At 41.3% G+C, this 22,080-nt stretch overlaps 1 protein-coding gene across 1 annotated transcript in view; it reads right to left on the bottom strand.

The window, feature by feature from the left end:
- Positions 1–22,080, bottom strand: part of nfatc4 (nuclear factor of activated T cells 4) — a 186,203-nt gene that overhangs the window by 40,089 nt on the left and 124,034 nt on the right. Inside the window, exon 5 of the mRNA XM_028793592.2 lies at positions 16,660–16,832. Coding sequence (XP_028649425.2) covers positions 16,660–16,832 — 173 coding nt within the window. The remainder of the gene's footprint in view (positions 1–16,659; positions 16,833–22,080) is intronic.

Genomic DNA, 22,080 nt, shown 5'->3' with positions numbered 1-22,080 from the left:
CCGAGGTTCCACTGTATATATACATACAGTATATATATATAATATATTCTTTTTTTTTAAGTCTGAATCTCAATCTGATTATTAGGCGGTTACATACCAGATAACCCTTTTGGTTTGTCAGCCAGTTGGTAAACATCTGCCACATCCTCTGAGTTGTGAGAAGCAGCTCATTGATATGTGATACAGTATCTGCCAAATAATATACATATTATGTATATAATAGTGTATATATACAAATCAAATCCCTTTATAGCGAATACCGAAGTAAAGAAATTTTCAAAATAACAAATACTTTTTGTTGACCCAGACAAACATTCATACAACATCATGTTTAACAGATTTTGTTTTATCAAAATGTAAATTTTACTATAAGAAACGTTTTTTTCAACCAAATATGTTCATCGAAGATAATAATGAGATGCAAAAAATACTTAATGCCGCATTTTTGCCGAGTATCAGGAACTCTACTAGTGGCTGTCTCTTTCTTCTTAGTCTAAAAGAAAGTGACAGTCTGTTGCAAAATTTCCTTTCTCGGGCAGTTTCGGCGAGACTCAACAAGAGTGCAGATATGACATCATACAGATATAGCTGAATTCTGAGCCAGTGCTCTACCAAGCATCCATGTGGGTAGTTGAGTCGTATGCAGATACTGTACTGTTGGAGTTTTCTTTATGAAGAACAAAAAAAGGAGAAACGGTGTTCATTTATGCTGAAAAAAAGTTAAATCTAACGTCTCATTTTCATTCTGTTTTCATATCTGTTTTTCAATAAAAAAACAGTTACATCTAATGTTTCATTTTCAAAATTTTTTTGCAGTTTAAGAACCACTGTTTTTTTTTATACAAGTATTGTCAGGCTTAGGTCACAGAGTTGCAGAAGAGACAGGAAGGTGAGTCCAGGTTTCCAAGGAAAATACTGGTACTTTATTAGAGAAGATAGGTACAGTCTCAAGACTTCATTCAAAATAGGAGCTGTTACTTCTGTACTCAAGCAGACAAGATAGGAGCTTTAGCTCCCATCTTCAGATTAGAAGAACACCAGTGGCTTGGAATCACTGCTTGTGGCAGACCAGGTGAGGGCGAGGAAGAGCAGGTCAAAGCCCGGTGTTAAATGCTCTAAACATAGTGCAGCAAGCACGTTACACGGTAAGCCTGATCCTGAAGAGGACAACCAGTTACTTTACCCTTGGTTTACTGGTTACAAGACACAGCAGAGTAGCTATGGAGCTGTCCTTGCGCCACTTCTGTTAGAGATGAAGAATTGCCAGCAACCTTGGTCACAACAGTATACATAATTTCCTCATATTTGTAATAACGAAATTTCCATTATAGCTAAATATTTTTATTGTCCAATGAATGTTGTTACAACGGGATTCCTGTATCCCGTATTCCTGTATTCCTGTTACAACCTGCATCAATAAAGGACCCTGTGGCGTGTAAACTGTTATGCACAGAATAAATAAACACTCAGTATTAACTTTACATTAAACCAATCTCACACCTCTTTATCTGCAGATTATAATGATTAACTTTTTCACTGACATTACAATTTACTAGGGTGAGCAGGCATCCAGTTAACAGGGACAGTCATGATTTCACACTAAGCCTCCTGATAAATAACTGAAAAATATCAAAATACCCCAGTTTTAACAAGCTACCCATCTGCTGTATATACTCATGTATAAGTTGGGTCTGCGAAAAATCGATCATAAAATCAGACCTCGACTTATACGCCTGTTCAAACATGCGATCTTCTTGCCTCCTGCAATCTCGCATCAGTTTCTCAGACGCATCGAATTTTGTTGCAGCTGTTTAACGCCACCGACACACACAGAAGTGGGCAAGCAGCAGCCCCTTAAATTTGCTGATTGGGTACTGGGAATGCCTTTGGGGTCCTTCCTGCTTGCAAGCTAAGCTTTTAGACTGAAACTAAAATACTTTTATCCCAGAGTCTTTAAAGTGATTTTTTTACTGAGTTAAACTTTATATTTTCTAAAGTATAGCCCAAACTAATACCCACACCACAGTTGACCTGTAACCTCCAGCCTCCAACATGCTGTAATTACATGCAGTACATATTAACTTTCTAAACTTGCCTTAATTTTAATCGTTTTCACTTTGCCCTCTTGGAGGATGCTCCCCAACACAGTATTGGGTACTGTTAGCAAGTGCTTCTATGGCACCCCGGCCTATTATTGTGACACCTGTTTGAAAATCACTGGCCAAGGAGCTTGGCACCATGTTTGCATTAATGGCACCACATAATGACCAGTGTGAATAAAGGTGATAATATGGAAGTATGAGAGTGGAAGTCTTAAGGATTTTATGTTTTTATTAACATCGCCAGCTGTGCTATCTATCTAAGATGGGTTGAAATCTACGTAATCAATGTAGACTTGAGTGGGGTTTTTTTGTAACTTTTATTGAATTTATTTAAAGCATATAACATTCATTCAATCAAGTCAAACTTAACAAAATAGAATTCATTTCAACCCCTAACCATGAAAAAGAGAGAAAGGCCAGCTGCCATAGTAAAACTTTTGAGAGTAGTATAGTGGGAAAGGAGTCTTTCTCCTCAATATAGTTACTTATTCTAAAATATTATTGATTAGATCCTGCCAGGTTTTTAAAAAGTTTTGAACAGATCCACTAAGTGAGAATTAGATTTTTCCAATTTCAAATAGTATACAGTAATCCCTCCTCCATCGCAGGGGTTGCGTTCCAGAGCCACCCGCGAAATAAGAAAATCCGCGAAGTAGAAACCATATGTTTATAGTTAGATAGATAGATAGATACTTTATTAATCCCAATGGGAAATTCACATTCTTCAGCAGCAGCATACTGATACAATAAATAATATTAAAGAATGATAATAATGCAGGTGAAAAACAGACAATAACTATGTATAATGTTAAATGTTAACGTTTACCCCCCCGGATGGAATTAAACAGTCGCATAGTTTGGGGGAGGAACAATCTCCTCAATCTGTCAGTGGAGCAGGACAGTGACAGCAGTCTGTCGCTGAAGCTGCTCTTCTGTCTGGGGATGATACTATTAAGTGGATGCAGTGGATTCTCCATAATTGATAGGAGCCTGCTGAGCGCCCTTCGCTCTGCCACAGATGTTAAACTGTCCAGCTCCATGCCAACAATAGAGCTTGCCTTCCTCACCAGTTTGTCCAGACATGAGGCGTCTTTCCTCTTAATGCTGCCTCCCCAGCACACCACTGCGTAGAAGAGGGCGCTCGCCACAACTGTTTGATAGAACATCTGCAGCATCTTATTGCAGATGTTGAAGGACGCCAGCCTTCTAAGGTAGTATAACGGGCTTTGTCCTTTCTTTCACAGCGCATCAGTATTGGCAGTCCAGTCTAATTTATCATCCAGCTGTTTATATGGTTATTTTTATATTGTCATGCTTGGGTCACAGATTTGCGCAGAAACACAGGAGGTTGTAGAGAGACAGGACGTTATTCAAACACTGCAAACAAACATTTGTCTCTTTTTCAAAAGTTTAAACTGTGCTCCATGACAAGACAGAGATGACAGTTCTGTCTCACAATTAAAAGAATGCAAACATATCTTCCTCTTCAAAGGAGTGCGTGTCAGGAGCACAGAATGTCACATAGATAGAGAAAACAATCTCTAGCAAACAAATCAATAGGGCTGTTTGGCTTTTAAGTATGCGAAGCACCGCGGCACAAAGCTGTTGAAGGCGACAGCTCACACCCCCTCCGTCAGGAGCAGACAAAGAGAGAGAGAGAGAGACAGAGTTTGTTTTTCAGTCAAAAATCAATACGTGCCCTTCGAGCTTTTAAGTATGCGAAGCACCATGCAGCATGTCGTTTCAGGAAGCAGCTGCACAAAAGATAGCAACGTGAAGATAATCTTTCAGCATTTTTAGACGAGCGTCCGTATCGTCTAGGTGTGCGAACAGCCCCCCTGCTCAATCCCCATACGTCAGGATCAGAGAAAGTCAGCGCAAGAGAGACAGAGAAAAGTAAGCAATCTAGCTTCTCAGCCATCTGCCAATAGCATCCCTTGTATGAAATCAACTGTGCAAACCAACTGAGGAAGCATGTACCAGAAATTAAAAGACCCATTGTACGCAGAAATCCGCGAACCAGCAAAAAATCCGCAATAGATATTTAAATATGCTTACATATAAAATCCGCGATGGAGTGAAGCCGCGAAAGGCGAAGCGCGATATAGCGAGGGATCACTGTATAACATCAGTTACCCACTGACTTAACAGAGGTGGGCTAGGATTCTTCCAGTTGAACAAGATACATCTATGTGCTAATAGTGAAGTAAAGGCAATTACAGTTTGTTTGTCTTTCTTCACTTTAATTCCATCTGGGAATACACCAGACACAGCCCTTAATGGATTAAGAGGGATTGTGGCACCAAGGCTGTCTAATAGGCATTTAAAAATCTTTTGTCCAGAACGATGTTGATTTGGTGCTTGCCCAAAACATGTGGCCTAGTGAAGCTGGTGCTTGGTTGCAACGTTAACAGGTTGGATCTTCCCTTGGAAACATTTTGGACAATTTTATATGAGATAGATGTGCTTGATAAAAAAATTAAAGTTGAATAATGCTTTGCGCATATGGAACGCGAGTGAATTTTATGCATGGTTGCCTTCTACTCCTTTTCTAAAATGTTAAGTCAGAGATCCTATTCCCACTGTACTTTGGGATCTTTAAAAGGAAGGGACTTTAAAATGGTTTTATGTATTATAGAAATGCTGCCTAAGTCTTCAAGACTGATCAATATCTCTTCTGGAATAGAAATAGGTGAGAGGTGAGGAAAATTGGGTAGATTTTGTTTAGCAACGTTTCTAATTTGGAGATAGTGGAAAATTTGCGTTGATGAAAAACAAAATTTAGAGTGTAATTGTTGATTGGATGCAAATACATTATTTATATACAAATCTCTAAATGATTTAATTATATTTCAGAAATATTAAAAACTGTGTAAGTCTCAGAGGGTGGAAAAAGGTGGTTATCATGCAGAGGTGCCACAGATAAAATATTCTCTAACTTGAACTGCTTCATACATTCGTTCCATATTCTGAGTGAATGATGGGCAATTGAGTTGTTAGTCTATTGGCGATACCTTGTATTTACTGGTGTACAAAGCAAGGAATATAAAGGGGTACTGCAGGATTTCATTTCTAATGCAGACCAAGGTAGTGTATGTTCATATATTTGTGTTAGTGTCTAGGTTTTCATAGCTTGTATGTTTGCCACCCAGTAATAAAGCTGAAAATTAGGTAGAGCCATGCCACCTTCTGATTTAGGTCATTCTAGGGTCACCCTTTGGATGCATATATATTTTGAATTACAAATAAATGAGGTTATGATTGAATCTAATTTCTTAAAAAAAGATTTATTAATGTATATGGGGATGTTTTGAAATAGAAACAGAAGCTTAGGTAGGATATTCATGTTGACAGTGTTAATTCTCCCTGCTAACATAAGATGGAGGGTAGAGCATCTTTGCACATCATGTTTAATTTTGTCGATGCAAACAGCAAAATTTTGTTGAAAAAGAGCTTTATATTTACTTGTAATTTTTACCACTAGATATTTAAACTGATCTGCAGTGATAAAAGAGAAGGTGTTTAATCTAATGCTGTTTGCTAGAGAATTCACTGGAAATAGCACACTTTTGTTCAAACTAATTTTGAGTCCAGATATCTTTTGAAATTGTGCTTGTACATTTAGGGCAGCAGGCACTGAATTTTGTGGGTCTGATATATACAGTACCATGTCATCTGCATATAGTGATTTTTTCTGTTCAGGTCCTTCTCTGAAAATCCCTTTTATCTCTTATGCATTTTGAAAGTGAACAGCCAATGGCTCAATGGCGATTGCAAACAGCATTGGTGAGAAGGGGTAACCCGGTCTAGTACTGCATTCTAGTTTGAAGTAGTCTGAGATAGTGTTGTTAATACAAACTGAAGCTTCTGGACTGGTATACAGTAGTTTGATCCATGCACATATGTTAGGGCCAAAGTTATGCAAAGTGGTGAATAGGTAATACCATTCAACCATATCAAACGCTTTTTCTGTCTCTAAAGATAATAGGATCTCTGGAGTATTGACAGTTTATTTTTTTTTATTTTGTATAGCCCAAAATCACACAGGAAGTGCCGCAATGGGCTTTAACAGGCCCTGCCTCTTGACAGCCCCCCAGCCTTGACTCTCTAAGAAGACAAGGAAAAACTCCCAAAAAAAAACCTAGTAGGGAAAAATGGAAGAAACCTTGGGAAAGGCAGTTCAAAGAGAGACCCCTTTCCAGGAAGGTTGGGCGTGCAGTGGGTGTCAAAAGAAGGGGGTCAATACAATACAATGCAGTACACAGAACAGAACAATTTCTCAATATAGTAAGAAACAAAAAATATAAATTTTAGAAGTACAGAGCAGAATTTAACAGTAGATGATATATCCCATAATATCCCATAATAGTATTGACCTTTATGGGTGAATATATTACATTAAATAGGTGTTGAAGAATGGAAGCCAAATGTCTACCTTTAATAAATCCAGTTTGGTATTGTGATATTACTGAAGGGAGCACTTTCTCAATCCTAGCAGCTAGGACTTTGGAGAGTATCTTAACATCATTATTCAGAAGTGAGATTGGCCTGTATGATGCACATTGTAATAAGTCCTTATTTTTCTTAGGAAAGGTTGTAATTAATGTTTGGCGAAATGTTTGAGGTAGAATTTTATTATCTCTGGCTTCTATAAACATTGCTAATAAAAGGGGAGCTAACTTGATTGAAAACTTTTTAGAAAATTCAGCAGGGTAGCCATCAGGACATGGTGGAGTTTATAGTGTCTAGTAATTCTGATAGTGTCAGGGGTTTATCCAATTCCTCTGCACTGAGAGTATCTAGCTGTGGTATTTGTAATACATCAAAAAGTGCATTAAATTGTGTCTTATATTCTTTAAACTGAGTAGAATATAAGGACATATAATAGTCTCTAAATGTGTACATTATATTTTTATGGCCAATGATTCAATCTCCGTCTGTGTTGGTGATTACTGATATTGCATTGCAAACTTACTGCTTGTGGATTTGTTGAGCTAAGATCTGATTAGCCTTCTCTCTGTGTTCATACTAATGATGTTGCGATTTAAAAAAAAGTTATTCTGTTTCTTTTGTTGTCAAAAGGTTCAGTTCTGATTGTAAAGCCTGTCTTTCCCTAAAAGTGCCTCCTATGCAGACCTGGTATGTCCTTGATCTATTCTGGTAATTTCATTGATTAAGTGTGACGCCTTCTTGGTTTCCGATTTATTTTTGTGGGAGAGATATGAGATAATCTGTCCTTTTAAAAATGCCTTCAGAGTTTCCCAAGAGTATTCCTGCAGAAACCTTTGAGGATGCATTTGTCTCTAAAAAATCAATTTGCTTGGATATCAATTCTGTATAGTTCTCATCAGCTAATAACAGGGGTTGAAGACACCAGCTGCGAGATGAGTATGTGGGGCATAGTTATGTGAGCTCCATGATCAGAGGGGCATGGTCGGAGATAACAATAGTGTCGTATTTGCAAGAAATTGTTATCGATACAGAAATAATAAGTTCTTGAGTAACAATGATGTACTGAAGAAGGAATATGCTCTTAAGTATGGATTTAGAAATCTCCATGGGTCTCATAAGTTGATTATTTTTGCAGTGTTAGATGTTGTCGCCCTGTATCCGAAGACCTATCCAGATCTAGATTTAAAACACAATTAGTCTCCAGCCATTATAATTTTTTGAGTGTTCAAGTTAGGAATCGATGCGAATACATTTTGGATAAAGTCTCTATCATCTATATTGGGTGAGTAAATATTTATCAAAATCACTTTATAATTAAATACAGTACCAATCACCATCACGTATCACCCATCAGGATCTGATACTACCACTGATACTGCAGATGAAATTGTTTTATGAATTAAGATTCCCACACCTCTAGTTTTCTTTGTATAGCTGGAGTATTTGGCCCGTCCAGTCTCTTTGCAACCAAAACTGATCCTTGCTGATTAAGTGAGTCTCCTGTAAAAATACTATCTTGGCGTTTAGACATGTTAGGTGAGAGAATACTTTCTTCCTCTTTAATTAAGTCACAGAGGCGTTGCTTCTGAACTTTTGTTGCCATTTTATAATCTTAAGCTAATGTTGTACATTATTGCATATGATAGCTTTAACCTTAATTTATAATATTTCCAGGAGTTATGGCCATGAAGCCTATTGTTGTGTTGGGACTTAAAATTTTGGAAATGAAAAAGATCTGAAATGGCTTTCTCTCTTACCCCAGACCCCCTGCCCCCCAATATTATGTGCTCCATTATGATCAAATGTTTTTGTGCGTTTTCAGTAAACTTTAGCATATTGTTATGTTGTGGGCGGCACGGTGGCGCAGTGGGTAGCGCTGCTGCCTCGCAGTTGGGACACCTGGGGACCTGGGTTCGCTTCCCGGGTCCTCCCTGTGTGGAGTTTGCATGTTCTCCCCGTGTCTGCGTGGGTTTCCTCCGGGCGCTCCGGTTTCCTCCCACAGTCCAAAGACATGCAGGTTAGGTGGATTGGCAATTCTAAATTGGCACTAGTGTGTGCTTGGTGTGTGAGTGTGTTTGTGTGTGTCCTGCGGTGGGTTGGCACCCTGCCCGGGATTGGTTCCTGCCCTGTGTTGGCTGGGATTGGCTCCAGCAGACCCCCGTGACCCTGTGTTCAGATTCAGCGGGTTGGAAAATGGATGGATGGATATTGTTATGTTGACACTTACAATTGTAAGGATTAAACGGATAGATTAGAAATAGTTTGCTCTCTTTCTCCCTTCCCCCCAATTTTGCCTGCTCACGTGAGGCTAAAACACTCTTCACAAAGTCCCAGTCCTCTGACATATCTAGAGACAAAGCATGTCCAAAACAAAATAAGCCCACCCGCAGCGGTGTATAAGGATTAAAATAGAGATATCTATTGACAATACAGTCAAAACACATAAACATAAAATATAATCTTAAATCTTCCTGAAAGAGTAAACCCAGGGAATGATGTTGAACAGTAGCCATGGATAAGTAGATAACGTGTAATAATAAGTCCTAATACAATAAACCAAGGATATGATGTTAAACAGTCCCCTTTGGGGAAACAAAATACACACATACACATACATACACACATACACATATATATATTTGTAATTAAATGTTAAAAAAAAAAATTGGCTGAGAAGAAAATAGGATGTATAATTATGGCACGAGTCTCATTGTGTCGGGATCACATTTCTTAGCTCTTTTTCTGTTTCCTCCGGTGAACTAAAATGTAGAACTTGTCTTGAATATCCACTTTTAATTTATCAGGATACAAAAGGCTGTATCTGATCTCGGCTTTCCGTAAGCGCTGTTTAATGCTGTAAAATGTGCCAAGTTTACCAGCTGTTGAAGGTGAGAAATCAGGGAAAATATGAATGCGGTTATTTTCAAAAATAATCTCTTGTTTCTGTCTGAGAAGTAACATTATATTTAATTTAGATTGTAATTTGTCAAAACGCACAATGAAGCTTATAGGTTTAGAGGCATTCAATCCATGTATTTGGTAAGCTGCTGCTATCTCGGTGTCTGATTTGAAGTCCTCTCCATTTATTTTAGAGAATAGTTCAGTTATCAATTTGACTGGGTTTGGACTTTAATGGTTTTCAGGGAGATCTTCGATTCTGATACTATTCCTTCTGTATCCATCTTCCAGTACAGCTAGTCTGTCTCTGAGTACTTTGCATTTGGATTTTGCAGCCATTGCTTTTCCGTCAGCGGTAGATGTCAGTTGTTCAACTATTTCAATACGAGTTGTGTACATATGTTTAACGTCTTCAAACTGAGCATCAAGTGCTCTAAATTTATTCTCAAACTTAGAAGCATTTTCATGTATTTTTTCCTTGATTTTCTCCTCAATTCTTTCTAGCATAGCTTTAAAGGTTGCCTCAAAGCGATTACTGAAACGTTTTTCCTGGTCTTTAATATCCTGAAACAAGTTCTTGTTTGTCTTCTGTATGTCCTTTATATCTTTCCTTATATCATTTATATCCTTTATATTAATCTTGAGCTCCCCGAGAGCGGTGGCCATTGTAGAGATTGTTACCTTCAGTTCAGACAGATCGTTTCAGTCTTCTCCGTGCTCTGTGGGTGAAGTAGCAAGCCCAGTTGGTGTCGGTGTTGCTGGTTCACGAGGGGTAGATGACAGCGCGGAAAGTAAGTCCATTTTCAGTTTCAATGGACCATCTGGAATCAACTAGTTCTCCTAGCCCAACTCACTGGCACATTCACTCCCAGTTTTGCTCTCTGCTGGAGATCATGCAGCACTGTCAGGTTCTGGGAGATCTGTGCTTTTGCCTATCAGCTCCAGCTCATTTTGTGGCAGGCCGTACCTTGAGCTTGAACTTGAGGCCTGTTTAGGCTTGGATGAAGCTTTAGTTGTCTTTTCTGTTTCTTTCTGAGCCTTTTTTTTTGCCACTCATGCATAAATATGCTTGCATATACTGTAATTGAAGCCCCTCAGGTTAAGTAAATACAGGATACCTCAGAATGTTAAAAAAAATTGAAAAATAACACGGAGTTCTGTCTCAGATATAGGAAACTTTTGCAATGCAGCACACATTGCATATGTCTCTGTTATAAGCCATTTGCTATGGAATTTGTAACAGTAGTGCTAATGTTTGTGATGCGCCATCTATTGCAATGATAGAGACATAGCAACCAAAAGGATATCCATATCCATATGCATATCATTTCTTTTTCTGTTCAGGCATGTTCCTCTTAAGTGGAATTAAATACACCTGCAGCCGCTGTTATTGATTTTCTGCTATGTTTTGCTCTTTACAACTTGCCTGTGTCTTACAGAGATCATTAGGCATTGCATCGGCCTCTGTCCTATATCCTGCCTTCTCTTAATTTTGCCCATCTATTTTCTTGTTCCAAAGTTTTTGAGGACTCTTAATCACCTCATAGTTCAGGATCAGTCACATCTGCCCATGGATGGCTACACTGACAGTTGGTTTTCATTGCCTCTAATCTCTTAAGCATAAACAATACAATACAATACAATACAGTTTATTCTTGTATAGCCCAAAATCACACAGGAAGTGCCGCAATGGGCTTTAACGAGCCCTGCCTCTTGACAGTCCCCCAGCCTTGACTCTCTAAGAAGACAGGGAAAAACTCCCAAAAAACCTAGTAGGGAAAAATGGAAGACACCTTGGGAAAGGCAGTTCAAAGAGAGACCTCTTTCCAGGTAGGTTGGGCGTGCAGTGGGTGTCAAAAAGAAGGGGGTCAATACAATACAATACACAGAACAGAACAAAACCAAATCTGCGTCTAAATTTCACCTGATTTCTATTGGACAGGTACAGGTGGCAGTAATAATGACTATGTGTCTTCTGTGCAGGGCTTTGGTGCAGTGTCTTTAGATAGTATTCAGACCCATTCACTCTTCACATTTTGTTATACTGCAATCTTGTTCTAAAATCAATTAATTTCATTATTCTCCTTATCAAACAACACTCATTACCCCAGAATAACAAAGTGAAAACAGGATTTTAGACATTTTTGCAAATTTATTCAAAATACACAACTGAACTATTACATTGACACAAGTATTCAGACCATTTACTCAGTACTTAGTGGAAGCTCCTTTAACAGCAGTTATAGCCAGGAGTCTTCTTGAGTATGACACAACAAGCTTTGCATACCAATATTTTGAGATTTTCTGCCATTCTTCTCTGCATTTCTTCTCAAGTTCTGTCAATTTGAATGGAAATCATCGGTGGACATCTATTTTCTGGTCTCTCCAGAGATGTTTGATTGGGTTTAGGTTTGGGCTTTGGCTGGAACACTCAAGAAAAGAACATTCCCAAGCCACTCCTTTGTTGTCTCAGCTTTGTGATTAAAGTCTTTGTCCTGTATGCCCAGTCTGAGGTCCAGAACACTTCACTTTAGGATATCTCTGCACTTTGCTCTGTCCAGCGTTCCCTCAACTATGAGTAGTCTCCCAGTCCCTGCCACAGACAAAATAACCCCACAGAATGATGCTGCCACCACCACGCTTCAACATTGGAATGATATTGTAAAGGCGATGAGGAGTGTATGCTTTCCTCCAGAGATTATTCTTGGAACTAAGACCAGACTGTTCAGTCTTGGTTTCATTAGACCAGAGAATCTTGTTTCTCATAGTCTGAGAGTTCATTAGGTAGCTTTTTTGCAAACTATCTTCACGCTTTGCCATAAAGACCAAATTAAATGGAGTGCTGCAGTGATGGTTGTCCTTTTGTAATTTTCTTCTGTGTCCACCCATGTTCTTATCCTGTTTCTAAGCTCTGTAGCCAGTTCCTTCAACCTCACGGCTTGGTTTTTGCTCTTATAGACACTGTCAACCGTGGGACCTTACATCGACAGGTATGTTATGTGCTTTTGCTAACCAGTCCAATCAATTTAATTTACCAGAGGTGGACGCCAAACAAGGTGTAGAAGTATCTCAATGATAGCCAATAGAATGAGATGCATCTGAGCCAAATTTCTGTGGGTCTGAATAGTTGTGTCAATGTAAGATTTCACCTTTTTAAATTTGTAATAAATTAAAATAAAATTCTGAAATCCTGATTTTGTTGTGTCATTCTGGGGTATTGAGTGTTATTTGATGAGGGCAAAAAATGTATTTAAATGGCTTTAGCATTAAAACCCTTCTTGGATCGAGGCCTTGCCGTGGCAGAAGGGCTTGTGCAGTCTAGTGATCCTCGGAGCTATGTTGTCAGGAGCTACATGCTCCTGGTAGGGTTTCCCAAGGCAAACAGGTCTGAGGTGAAGATCCAGACTAACTCGATCCTGAGACCCCACATGGATTTAAAGCAAGGATCGGCATTTCATTTGCCCGGGAAAGGGTACCTGGGGCCCCACCCTGGAGCAAGGCCTGGGGGAGGGGCTCGCTGGTGAGCTCCTGGTGGCTGGACCTTTGACCACGGGGCCCAGCCGGGCTCAGCCTGAAGGAGCAACGTGGTTCCACTCTCTTCTGGGCCCACCACCTGCAAGAGAGGCCATAGGGGTCGGGTGCAATGTGATATGTGTGGTGGCTGAAGGCGGGAGCCCTGGCGTTCTGACCCTCGGTTACTGAAACTGGCTCATGGGACATAGAATGTTACCTATCTTGCGGGTAAGGAGCCTGAACTAGTGCAAGAGGTTGACAGGTACCGGCTAGATATAGTTGGGCTCACCTCTATGCACAGTCTGGGCTCTGGAACCATTCCTCTTGAGAGATCCTGGACTTTGTTCCACTCTGGAGTTGCTGTGGGTGAAAGGCGTCGGGCAGGAGTGGGCTTGCTTCTGGCCCCACAGCTCGAGGCCTGCACGTTGGGGTTCCCCCAGTTGGACGAGGGGGTTGCTTCCCTGCGCCTTCAAGTTGGAGGAAGGACTCTGACTGTTGTTTGTGCTTATGCGCCGAATGGCAGTTCAGAGTACCCAGTCTTCTTCGAGTCCCTGGAGGAAGCGCTGCAAAGCGCAGCTCTTGGGGACTCTATCGTCCTGCTGGGAGACTAACATGCTCACATCGGCAATGACAGTGAAACCTGGAGAGGTGTGATTGGGAGGAACAGACTCCATAAGTGTCCATAAGTGCACTTGGTGCTGGGATGCCCGAAGTCGCAGCTCGATGATCGACTTTGTAATCGTGTCGTCGGATCTGCGACCTAATGTCTTGGACACTCAACCAAGACATTGTAAAAAGTGAAGAGAGGGGCTGAGCTGTCAACTGATCACCACCTGGTGGTAAGTTGGATCAGATGGCGGGAGAGGCTGCCGGACAGACCAGGCAGACCCAAACGGATAGTGAGGGTCTGCTGGGAACGTCTGGCAGAGGAACCGGTCATAAAGATCTTTAACTGCCACCTCCAGCAGAACTTCAATCTCATTCCGAGGGAGGCGAAGGACATTGAGTCTGAATGGGCCATGTTCCGAGCCTCCATTGTCGAAGCAGCAGAACGGAGCAGTGGCCGCAAGGTTGTCGGTGCCTCTTGAGGCGGTAATCCACGAACCTGGTAGTGGAAGCCTAAGGTTTGAGAGGCCGTCAAGTTGAAGAAAGAGTCCTGTTGGGCCTGGGTGACCAGTGGGACTCTAGAGGCAGCTGAGGGTTACTGGCAGGCCAAGCATGTGGCGGCATCGGCTGTTGCAGAGGCAAAAACTCAGGCATGGGAGGAGATTTGGGGAAGCCATGGAAAATGACTTTCGGTTGGCACCGAGAGGGTTCTGGCAAACCGTCAAGCGCCTCAGGAGGGGAAAGTTGTGCTCCACCAACACTGTGTACAGTGAAGATGGGGCCCTGCTGACTTCAACTGTAGATGTTATTGACCGGTGGAAGGAATACTTCGAGGATCTTCTCAATCCCACCAGCATGTCTTCCTTAAAGGAAGCAAAGCTGGAGGACTCCGGGGGCAGCCTGTCCATATCAGGGGCCGAGGTCACCGAGTTAAAAACCTTGTCCACCCCTCAAAGCTCTGGATGTTGTGGAGCTGTCCTAGTTGACACGTCTCAGGCACATCGGGGGCAGTGCCTCTGGATTGGCAAACCGGGGTGGTGGTCCCCCTTTTTAAGAAGGGTGACTGGAGGATGTGCTCCAACTATAGGGGGATCACACTCCTCAGCGTCCCCGGTAAGGTCTTTTCAGGGGTGCTGGAGAAGAGAGTTCGGTCAATAGTCGAATCTCGGATTCAAGAGGAACAATGCGGATTCCGTCCTGGCCGTGGAAGACTGGACCAGCTCTACACCCTGGCCAGAATCCTGGAGGGGGCATGGGAGTTTGCCCAACCAGTCCACATGTGTTTTGTGGATTTGGAGAAGGCATTCGACTGTGTCCCTCGAAGCATCCTGTGGGGTGTGCTCCAAGAAAACGGGGTGCAAGGCTTGTTGTTATGAGCAATTCAGTCCCTGTACAGGAGGAGCAGGAGCTTGGTCCGCATTGCCGGTAATAATCCGAACTCATTTCCTGTTGAGGTTGGACTCCTCCAGGGCTGCCCTTTGTCACCAATTCTGTTCATAAGTTTTATGGACAGAATTTCTAGACGCAGCCAAGGAGCAGAGGCGTTCTGGTTCAGTGACCTCAGAATCTCGTCTCTGCTATTTGCGGATCACGTGGTTCTGTTGGCTTCATCGGACAGTGACCTCCAGCAGTTCGTAGCTGAGTGTGAAGCGGCAGGGATGAGAGTCAGCACCTCTAAATCTGAGACCATGGTTCTCTGCCGGAAAAGGGTGGAATGCTCTCTCCGGGTTGGGAACACATTACTGCCTCAAGTGGAGGAGTTCAAGTATCTTGAGGTCTTGTTCACGAGTGAGGGAAGAATGGAGCGGGAGGTCGACAGATGGATCAGTGCGGCATCCGCAGTAATGCGGGCTCTGCAATGGTCCATTGTGGTGAAGAGAGTGCTGAGCCAAAAGGCGAGGCTGTCGATTTACCAGTCGATCTACGTTTCTACCCTCACCTATGGCCACACACTTTGAGCAGTGACCGAAAGAGCAAGATCACGGATACAAGCGGCCGAAATGAGTTTTCTCCGCAGGGTGGCTGGACTTTCCCTTAGAGATAGGGTGAGGAGTTCAGTTATCCGGGAGAGACTTGGAGTAGAGTTGCTGCTCCTCCGCATTGAGAGGATTCAGTTGAGGTGGTTCGGGCATCTGGTCAGGATGCTCCCTGGATGCCTCCCTGAAGGGGTGTTCCAAGCATGCCCCACTGGGAGAAGACCATGGGACAGACCTAGGACACGCTGGAGGGATTATATCTCCCGGTTAGCCTGGGAATGCCTTGGGGTCTCCCCAGAGGAGCTGGAGGAGGTGGCCGGGGAGAGGGAGATCTGGGCTTCCCTGCTAAGGCTGCTGCCCCCGCGACCCGACTTCGGATGAGCGGTGGACAATGGATGGATGGATGGATGGCTTTAGCATAAGGCTGCAATGTAATAAAATGTGAAGGGATCTGAATATTTTCTGAAAACAATGAATATGATATGTTATTAGGTTATGGAAATGTAATAAAAGGGAACCATAACATGTGTCAGGAGCAAAACAGCATATTTGAACTAAAATTACTGAATAGAATAAATTAGTTAAAAAGGAAAGCCAAACTGTGGGTTCATTCAGAATCCTCAGTCTGGAAAGTAGGACACATGAAATTAAAATGCAAATTCAATAAGACGCACAAATTAGCCTTTAATAAAGGAGGACTTGCACTTGCTGTGGCCCAACATGGCCTGAATAGTCAGGTTTTGATAGACTGGAGGCAACCTTTACTTTGTGTTCTGCATTGAGTCCTTGACTTTTTTTTATGTAGAAACACAGAAAACTTAGCAAAGACTTCAAGATAATTGGCTACCTTTGCGGCATTCTAGTAAGAATATGTGTCATAAAACTCGCAAAGTACAAATTGTGAAATAAATGCCAGATTTTAATATATCAGTTTTTCATTTTCAAGTCATAATTACATATAGCACCAATAATCTTAGAAAAGAGAGGGCAAGGAGATGCTTAATGTTATTAATGGAATAATAAGAAATTCAAGTAGGGCACAAAGATCAGGAAAGTAAAGGAGACAGAAGAAGAAGGAAAAATTACAATAGAGTGAACCTTCTTGTACTCACAGCACTCAATGGGAATGGAGGCAGTCTGCACAGACACCACTTTTCCACCTCCTTGGGGGATGTGGACCCTGAACACAAGCTTCACCCTCGTGTTCTTGCGACCGATATCAGTTTCACCCTTACGTAGCTCTATGTCAGAGTTGCGGAGCTTCAGAATCCCAGCACAGTCGATGCTGCAGGAGGAAAGAGATCTGTATGAGCTGACCTAAGATAGACAGTGCTTGTCCAGAAGCAAAATCTGAAAAAGGCTGGTGGGCCATGTAACATTTCCTGACAGATTAATTAACTCATGGTGTTAAAAATACAACCTTTATATAAACTTCAACTAAATGTTTCCCACATAGGCTATTTTAACTCTTCAGATTCACTATCCCAAAAGGTAGATGACATGGAGGCAGCATTGGTCTCAGACAATCCACTTCCCTCAACAACTTCAACAGATGCACAGTGCAGGCCATTTTGACTGGATGTATAATGTCCTGGTACAGCGCCCACTAGGCTTTGGACCACAAAGCACTACACAGGGTGGTGAAGGTGGCCCGGAATATTACCTGTACATGGCTACCTTCTAGCCGGGACATACACAACACAGAGACAAGCAAGATTATAAAAGACCTAAGCCACTGTGCACCCTCATATATTCAGAAAAACAGTTCAAGACTATTAGCACTCAGACGTCTAGAAGGACAGTTTTTATTTAGGGGGCATAAGGTTTCTCAACAGTAAAGCATATGACAGGGTGCTTCGATTAGACAGGAGTCCCCGTGGACTATGATGTTTGCTGATGACACTGTGATCTGTAGCAATAGTAGGGAGCAGGTTGAGGAGACCCTGGAGAGGTGGAGATATGCTCTAGAGAGGAGAGGAATGAAGGTCAGTAGGAACAAGACAAAATACATGTGTGGAAATGAGAGGGAGGTCAGTGGAATGGTGAGGATGCAGGGAGTAGAGTTGGCGAAGTTGGAAGAGTTTAAATACTTGGGATCAACAGTACAGAGTAATCAGGATTGTGGAAGAAAGAGGTGAAAAAGAGAGTGCAGGCAGGGTGGAATGGGTGGAGAAGAGTGTCAGGAGTGATTTATGACAGGTGGATATCAGCCAGAGTGAAAGGGAAGGTCTACTAGACAATAGTGAGACCAGCTATGTTATATGGGTTGGAGACAGTGGCACTGACAAGAAAGCAGGAGACAGAGCTGGAGGTGGCAGAGTTAAAGATGCTAAGATTTGCATTGGGTGTGACGAGGATGGACAGGAATAGAAATGAGTACAGTAGAGGGTCAGCTCAAGTTGGACGGTCGGGAGACAAAGTCAGAGAGGCGAGATTGCGTTGTTTGGACATGTGCAGAAGAGAGATGCTGGGTATATTGGGAGAAGGATATTGAGGATAGAGCTGTCAGGCAAGAGGAAAAGAGGAAGGCCTAAGAGAAGGTTTATGGATGTGGTGAGAGAGGACATGGGTCTAACAGAGCAAGATGCAGAGGACAGAAGGATATGGAAGAAGATGATCCGCTGTGGCAACGCAGTCGAAAGAAGAAGAAGAAGAAGGTTTCTCAACAGTAACTTGTACTAACAGCTGTATTAGATTACCTGATGTGCCTTTCTTATATCCATCATCAGATACTTTAGATAATGTAGAGTTTTCCACCTCTGATCCTGGGGAGCCACAGTGGCTGCAGATTTTCCTTCCTGCAATTTTTTTAACCAGTGACCAATTTCTGCTGTTAATTGACTTCAAATCCCTTCATTTTAACTGACTCATGTTTCAACACACAATGCTCTGAATGGATTCTTTTTTCCATAAATGCAGTCAAACAAAACTGAGATATGCAGTGAGCCAACAAATAGCCAGATAACTTGAGGCCTCAAGCTCCATCCAATTTCACTTGAAACAGTTTCTTAACTAAAAGTCAATTCTTGTTAATTAAACCTATTATTTAATGCCATGTCTTGTGTGTGCTCTCATTCTGCTACAGCAGAGATTTCCAAAACTTTTTTTTTTCTAAGACCACCATCAAAATGTTTTGTGGACTGAACAGATTAACATAACTGAGACCTTCATTTTCCTTTATTTTCAGATATTGTGTGATGGATGCTGGTAAGCTGGTTAGCTGCTCATGCCTGGCCCATTTTGAATTTTATTATCATTTGGTTGCTAATTAAGGGAAAAAGAAACAATTAAGGGGTCTGAATATTAAATAGCAAGTCAGTTAAAATTACAAAAAGGGTAATTAGCAGCACAAACTGGTCACTAATTTAGAAAAGAGTTAGAATGAAACCTGTAACCAATGCAGCCCTCCAGGACTGGAGTTGGACACCCCTGATTTAATGCAATGTGTTACATTTGATGTATCCTGTTGTACTTAATGTCTTGTGTTGCCATCTGTGGGAAGCAGGAAAGCAAAAATTTCATGATATTGTCTGACAAAACATGCAGTTAGGTGAGCAGGCCCATCCAGATTTACTAATGCACACAGTCCTTGCAATTCAACTTAACTTACAGTAGTTTAGCCATGGATGAAATGTCTTTATTAGGTTTCTTACTATATGTACTTTTTCCTTTGTCTGTTTTTTTGGTATTAAAATGACCAGTTAAATGTCTCTTTCAAAATTAATAAGAATCATTTGACCTTGACTTTAAATATGATAAAGCTGAAATATCTTAACACAGATTAAATGTGAATGGCACAGTGAAAGAGTTACTGCCTTGTATGAAAGAAACCAGGGTTTTAGTCCTGGGTGCTTCCTGCGTGGTGTTTGCATGTTCTTCCAGTATCCTCTTGGGTTTCTCCCAGGTGCTTCATTTTCCACCCACAGTTCAAAGAAACCTGCCTTGCACCAAAAGGCTCCCATGACCTGCTCAGGGTAAGCAGGTTTTAGGAAATGGATGGATTAAATGTGAAAGCCAATAACCAGTTCCATGGTTTTGCTGATAGATAGATAGATAGATAGATAGATAGATAGATAGATAGATAGATAGATAGATAGATAGATAGATAGATAGATAGATAGATAGATAGATAGATAGATAGATAGATAGATAGATAGATGGATGGATGGATGGATGGATGGATGGATGGATGGATGGATGGATGGATGGATGGATGGATGGATGGATGGATGGATGGATGGATGGATAGATAGATAGATAGATAGATAGATAGATAGATAGATAGATAGATAGATAGATAGATAGATAGATAGATAGATAGATAGATAGTATACTTTATGTTAAGTTGCAGACAATTCTTTTTGCACCAAGAAACAAAGTTCCCTACCTGACTGCTATACTCCATATCAACCCCCTTATGAATATAACCCATAAGTGAAGAATCATTAGAGAATTTCTGCAAGTGACATGTCTCGGTGTTATATTTCTAGTCGGAAGTGTACAGAGTGAAGACAAAAGGAGACAGGGCTGTTCCTTGTGGTGCTCCAGTGTTGCTCACATCCTTGAGTCTCCCAAACTACCTGACAGATAGTCCATTATCCAGGACACCACAGGCTCATCCCCCTACATATCTCTGAGTTTACCCCTTAACAGGGATGGCTGGATGGTATGGAAGGTGCTAGAGAACTCAAAAAACATAATCCTCACAGTGCTGCCCAATTTCTCTAGGTGAGAATAAGGCTTGTGGAGCAGATCGATAATTTCACCCTGCACTCCAATCTTTGTCCGATAAGCAAACTGCAGTGGGTCCAGGTGGTCTACCACAAGAGGACTCATATAGCCCAGGACCAGTCTCTCATAGGTCTTCATGATGTGAGACGTAAGTACCACTGGTCTGTAGTCATTAGGTGAAGGAGTGCCTGCATTCTTTAAAAGCAGGTTGTTTTTCACAGCAACGGCACTTTCTGAAACTTTAGGGACAGACTGAACAGGTGACAGAAGACTCCACAAAGATAAAGACACCTCACCTCTTGACCTTACTAATCTCATCAATATGTGTTTGTATTAATTTGAATGTTTGAGAGCTGCAGGGAAATGATGATTTGTTACTCTCAGATTATATTAATTTTGTGATGTTGCCATGGTGATAAAGGATGGTAAAGTGGGGCTATTTTAGAAACAGAAATAGACGAGAAGTTCCTCCCCAAGTTCAAAGCACTCACTGATTTCAGATTGGCTTTAATGAAGACTGATGTCCATACCCCGGCACTGAGTCAGCTCACATCTGCTCTAAACAGCCCCCCATGGCACAGTCAAAAATAGCCCAATGTGCTGGAATTAACAAAACAAGCTCCTTTTCTTTCAAATTAAAATGTATTTTTTTTACAATCTACAGTCACTTTTCATCAACAATTTGTCACGAAGGTGGCAGCTGAAATCAAAAAAATGCACGTACTTTGAGTCTCCAGGAAGGAAGCTGACACACCCTTAGTATCCAGATCTCAAACAAATCTCGAGTGAGAAGGCAAAAATGAAATATATACAGATGCATAATCGGCACGGGATGAGAATGGCATGTACACAACATTGTTCTTATTATAAGGAACATTTTTAACAAGTTGAAGATGAGAAAAGTCATTTGTTCAATTTTAACTGAAAGAACACAACGATATCTTTAGGGTCTTGATGTAAATATTAGGCCTGTCCACAAGGCCCCAAGCGTGCTAACATTTCACTCTCATGGTAGTCCAGCTTTTCTTTTTTGTAATTTATTCTTTCTCCTCTCTGCAGGTCATTCTCATACCAGGATTAGACATTAGCTTAGGCATTGGACTTTTAAAACACAAGGCCACCACCTTTGATTCATGGTGTAGTTCAAAGCAATCAATTGATCTGCCTGAGCTTTATTTCTTAAAATAAAGTGCAAATGTGTTTGTGAGGTATGACATAGAAACGTATTCAAAAGTACTATGTAATAAAAAATCTGCTTGTGTTTTCTTACCTTTATAATATTATAATGTAATGAAAACAGCTGGTATCTCCCTTGTTAGTCTGAACTGTATTCTTCTTTGCTTTTTAAAGTGCCTGGTGATGGTCTTCTCTGGTATAGTCTTTTGGTAGATGGATCACCTATTTAGCACTGCTGCCTCATAGATCCAGCACCCTGGGTTCAAATCTAATTTGACTGTATTTGTGTGGACTTTCCTCTTGGTAATTGCCAAATCCCCAAATCCCAAAGACATACATTATATGTTAACTAGTGACTCTAAGCTGGTTATAAATGGAGGTATGTGTTAATGAGCCTAGTGATGGACTGGCCTCCCATCCAGAGTTAATGCCTGCCTTTTGCTCTGATGATGGTTAGATCGGCTCTCACCCCACATGGCTTTGAATTTTTCTTTGTTGTTGAGCTGCACATTAAATCGCACAGTTTTCATTCACAATAATATATCAGAGGTGTTTTAATGATTCATTCTTCTTCAAATATTGAAATGTTTGAAAAAACAATAGTGATGGGCAATTCACAAAAGTTT

This window comes from Erpetoichthys calabaricus, chromosome 2 (genome assembly GCF_900747795.2).
Source record: "Erpetoichthys calabaricus chromosome 2, fErpCal1.3, whole genome shotgun sequence".
Classification (NCBI taxonomy): Eukaryota; Metazoa; Chordata; class Cladistia; order Polypteriformes; family Polypteridae; genus Erpetoichthys; species Erpetoichthys calabaricus.
Note: the sequence above shows the minus strand (reverse complement) of the source record. Positions and strands in the feature narration are given on the sequence as shown.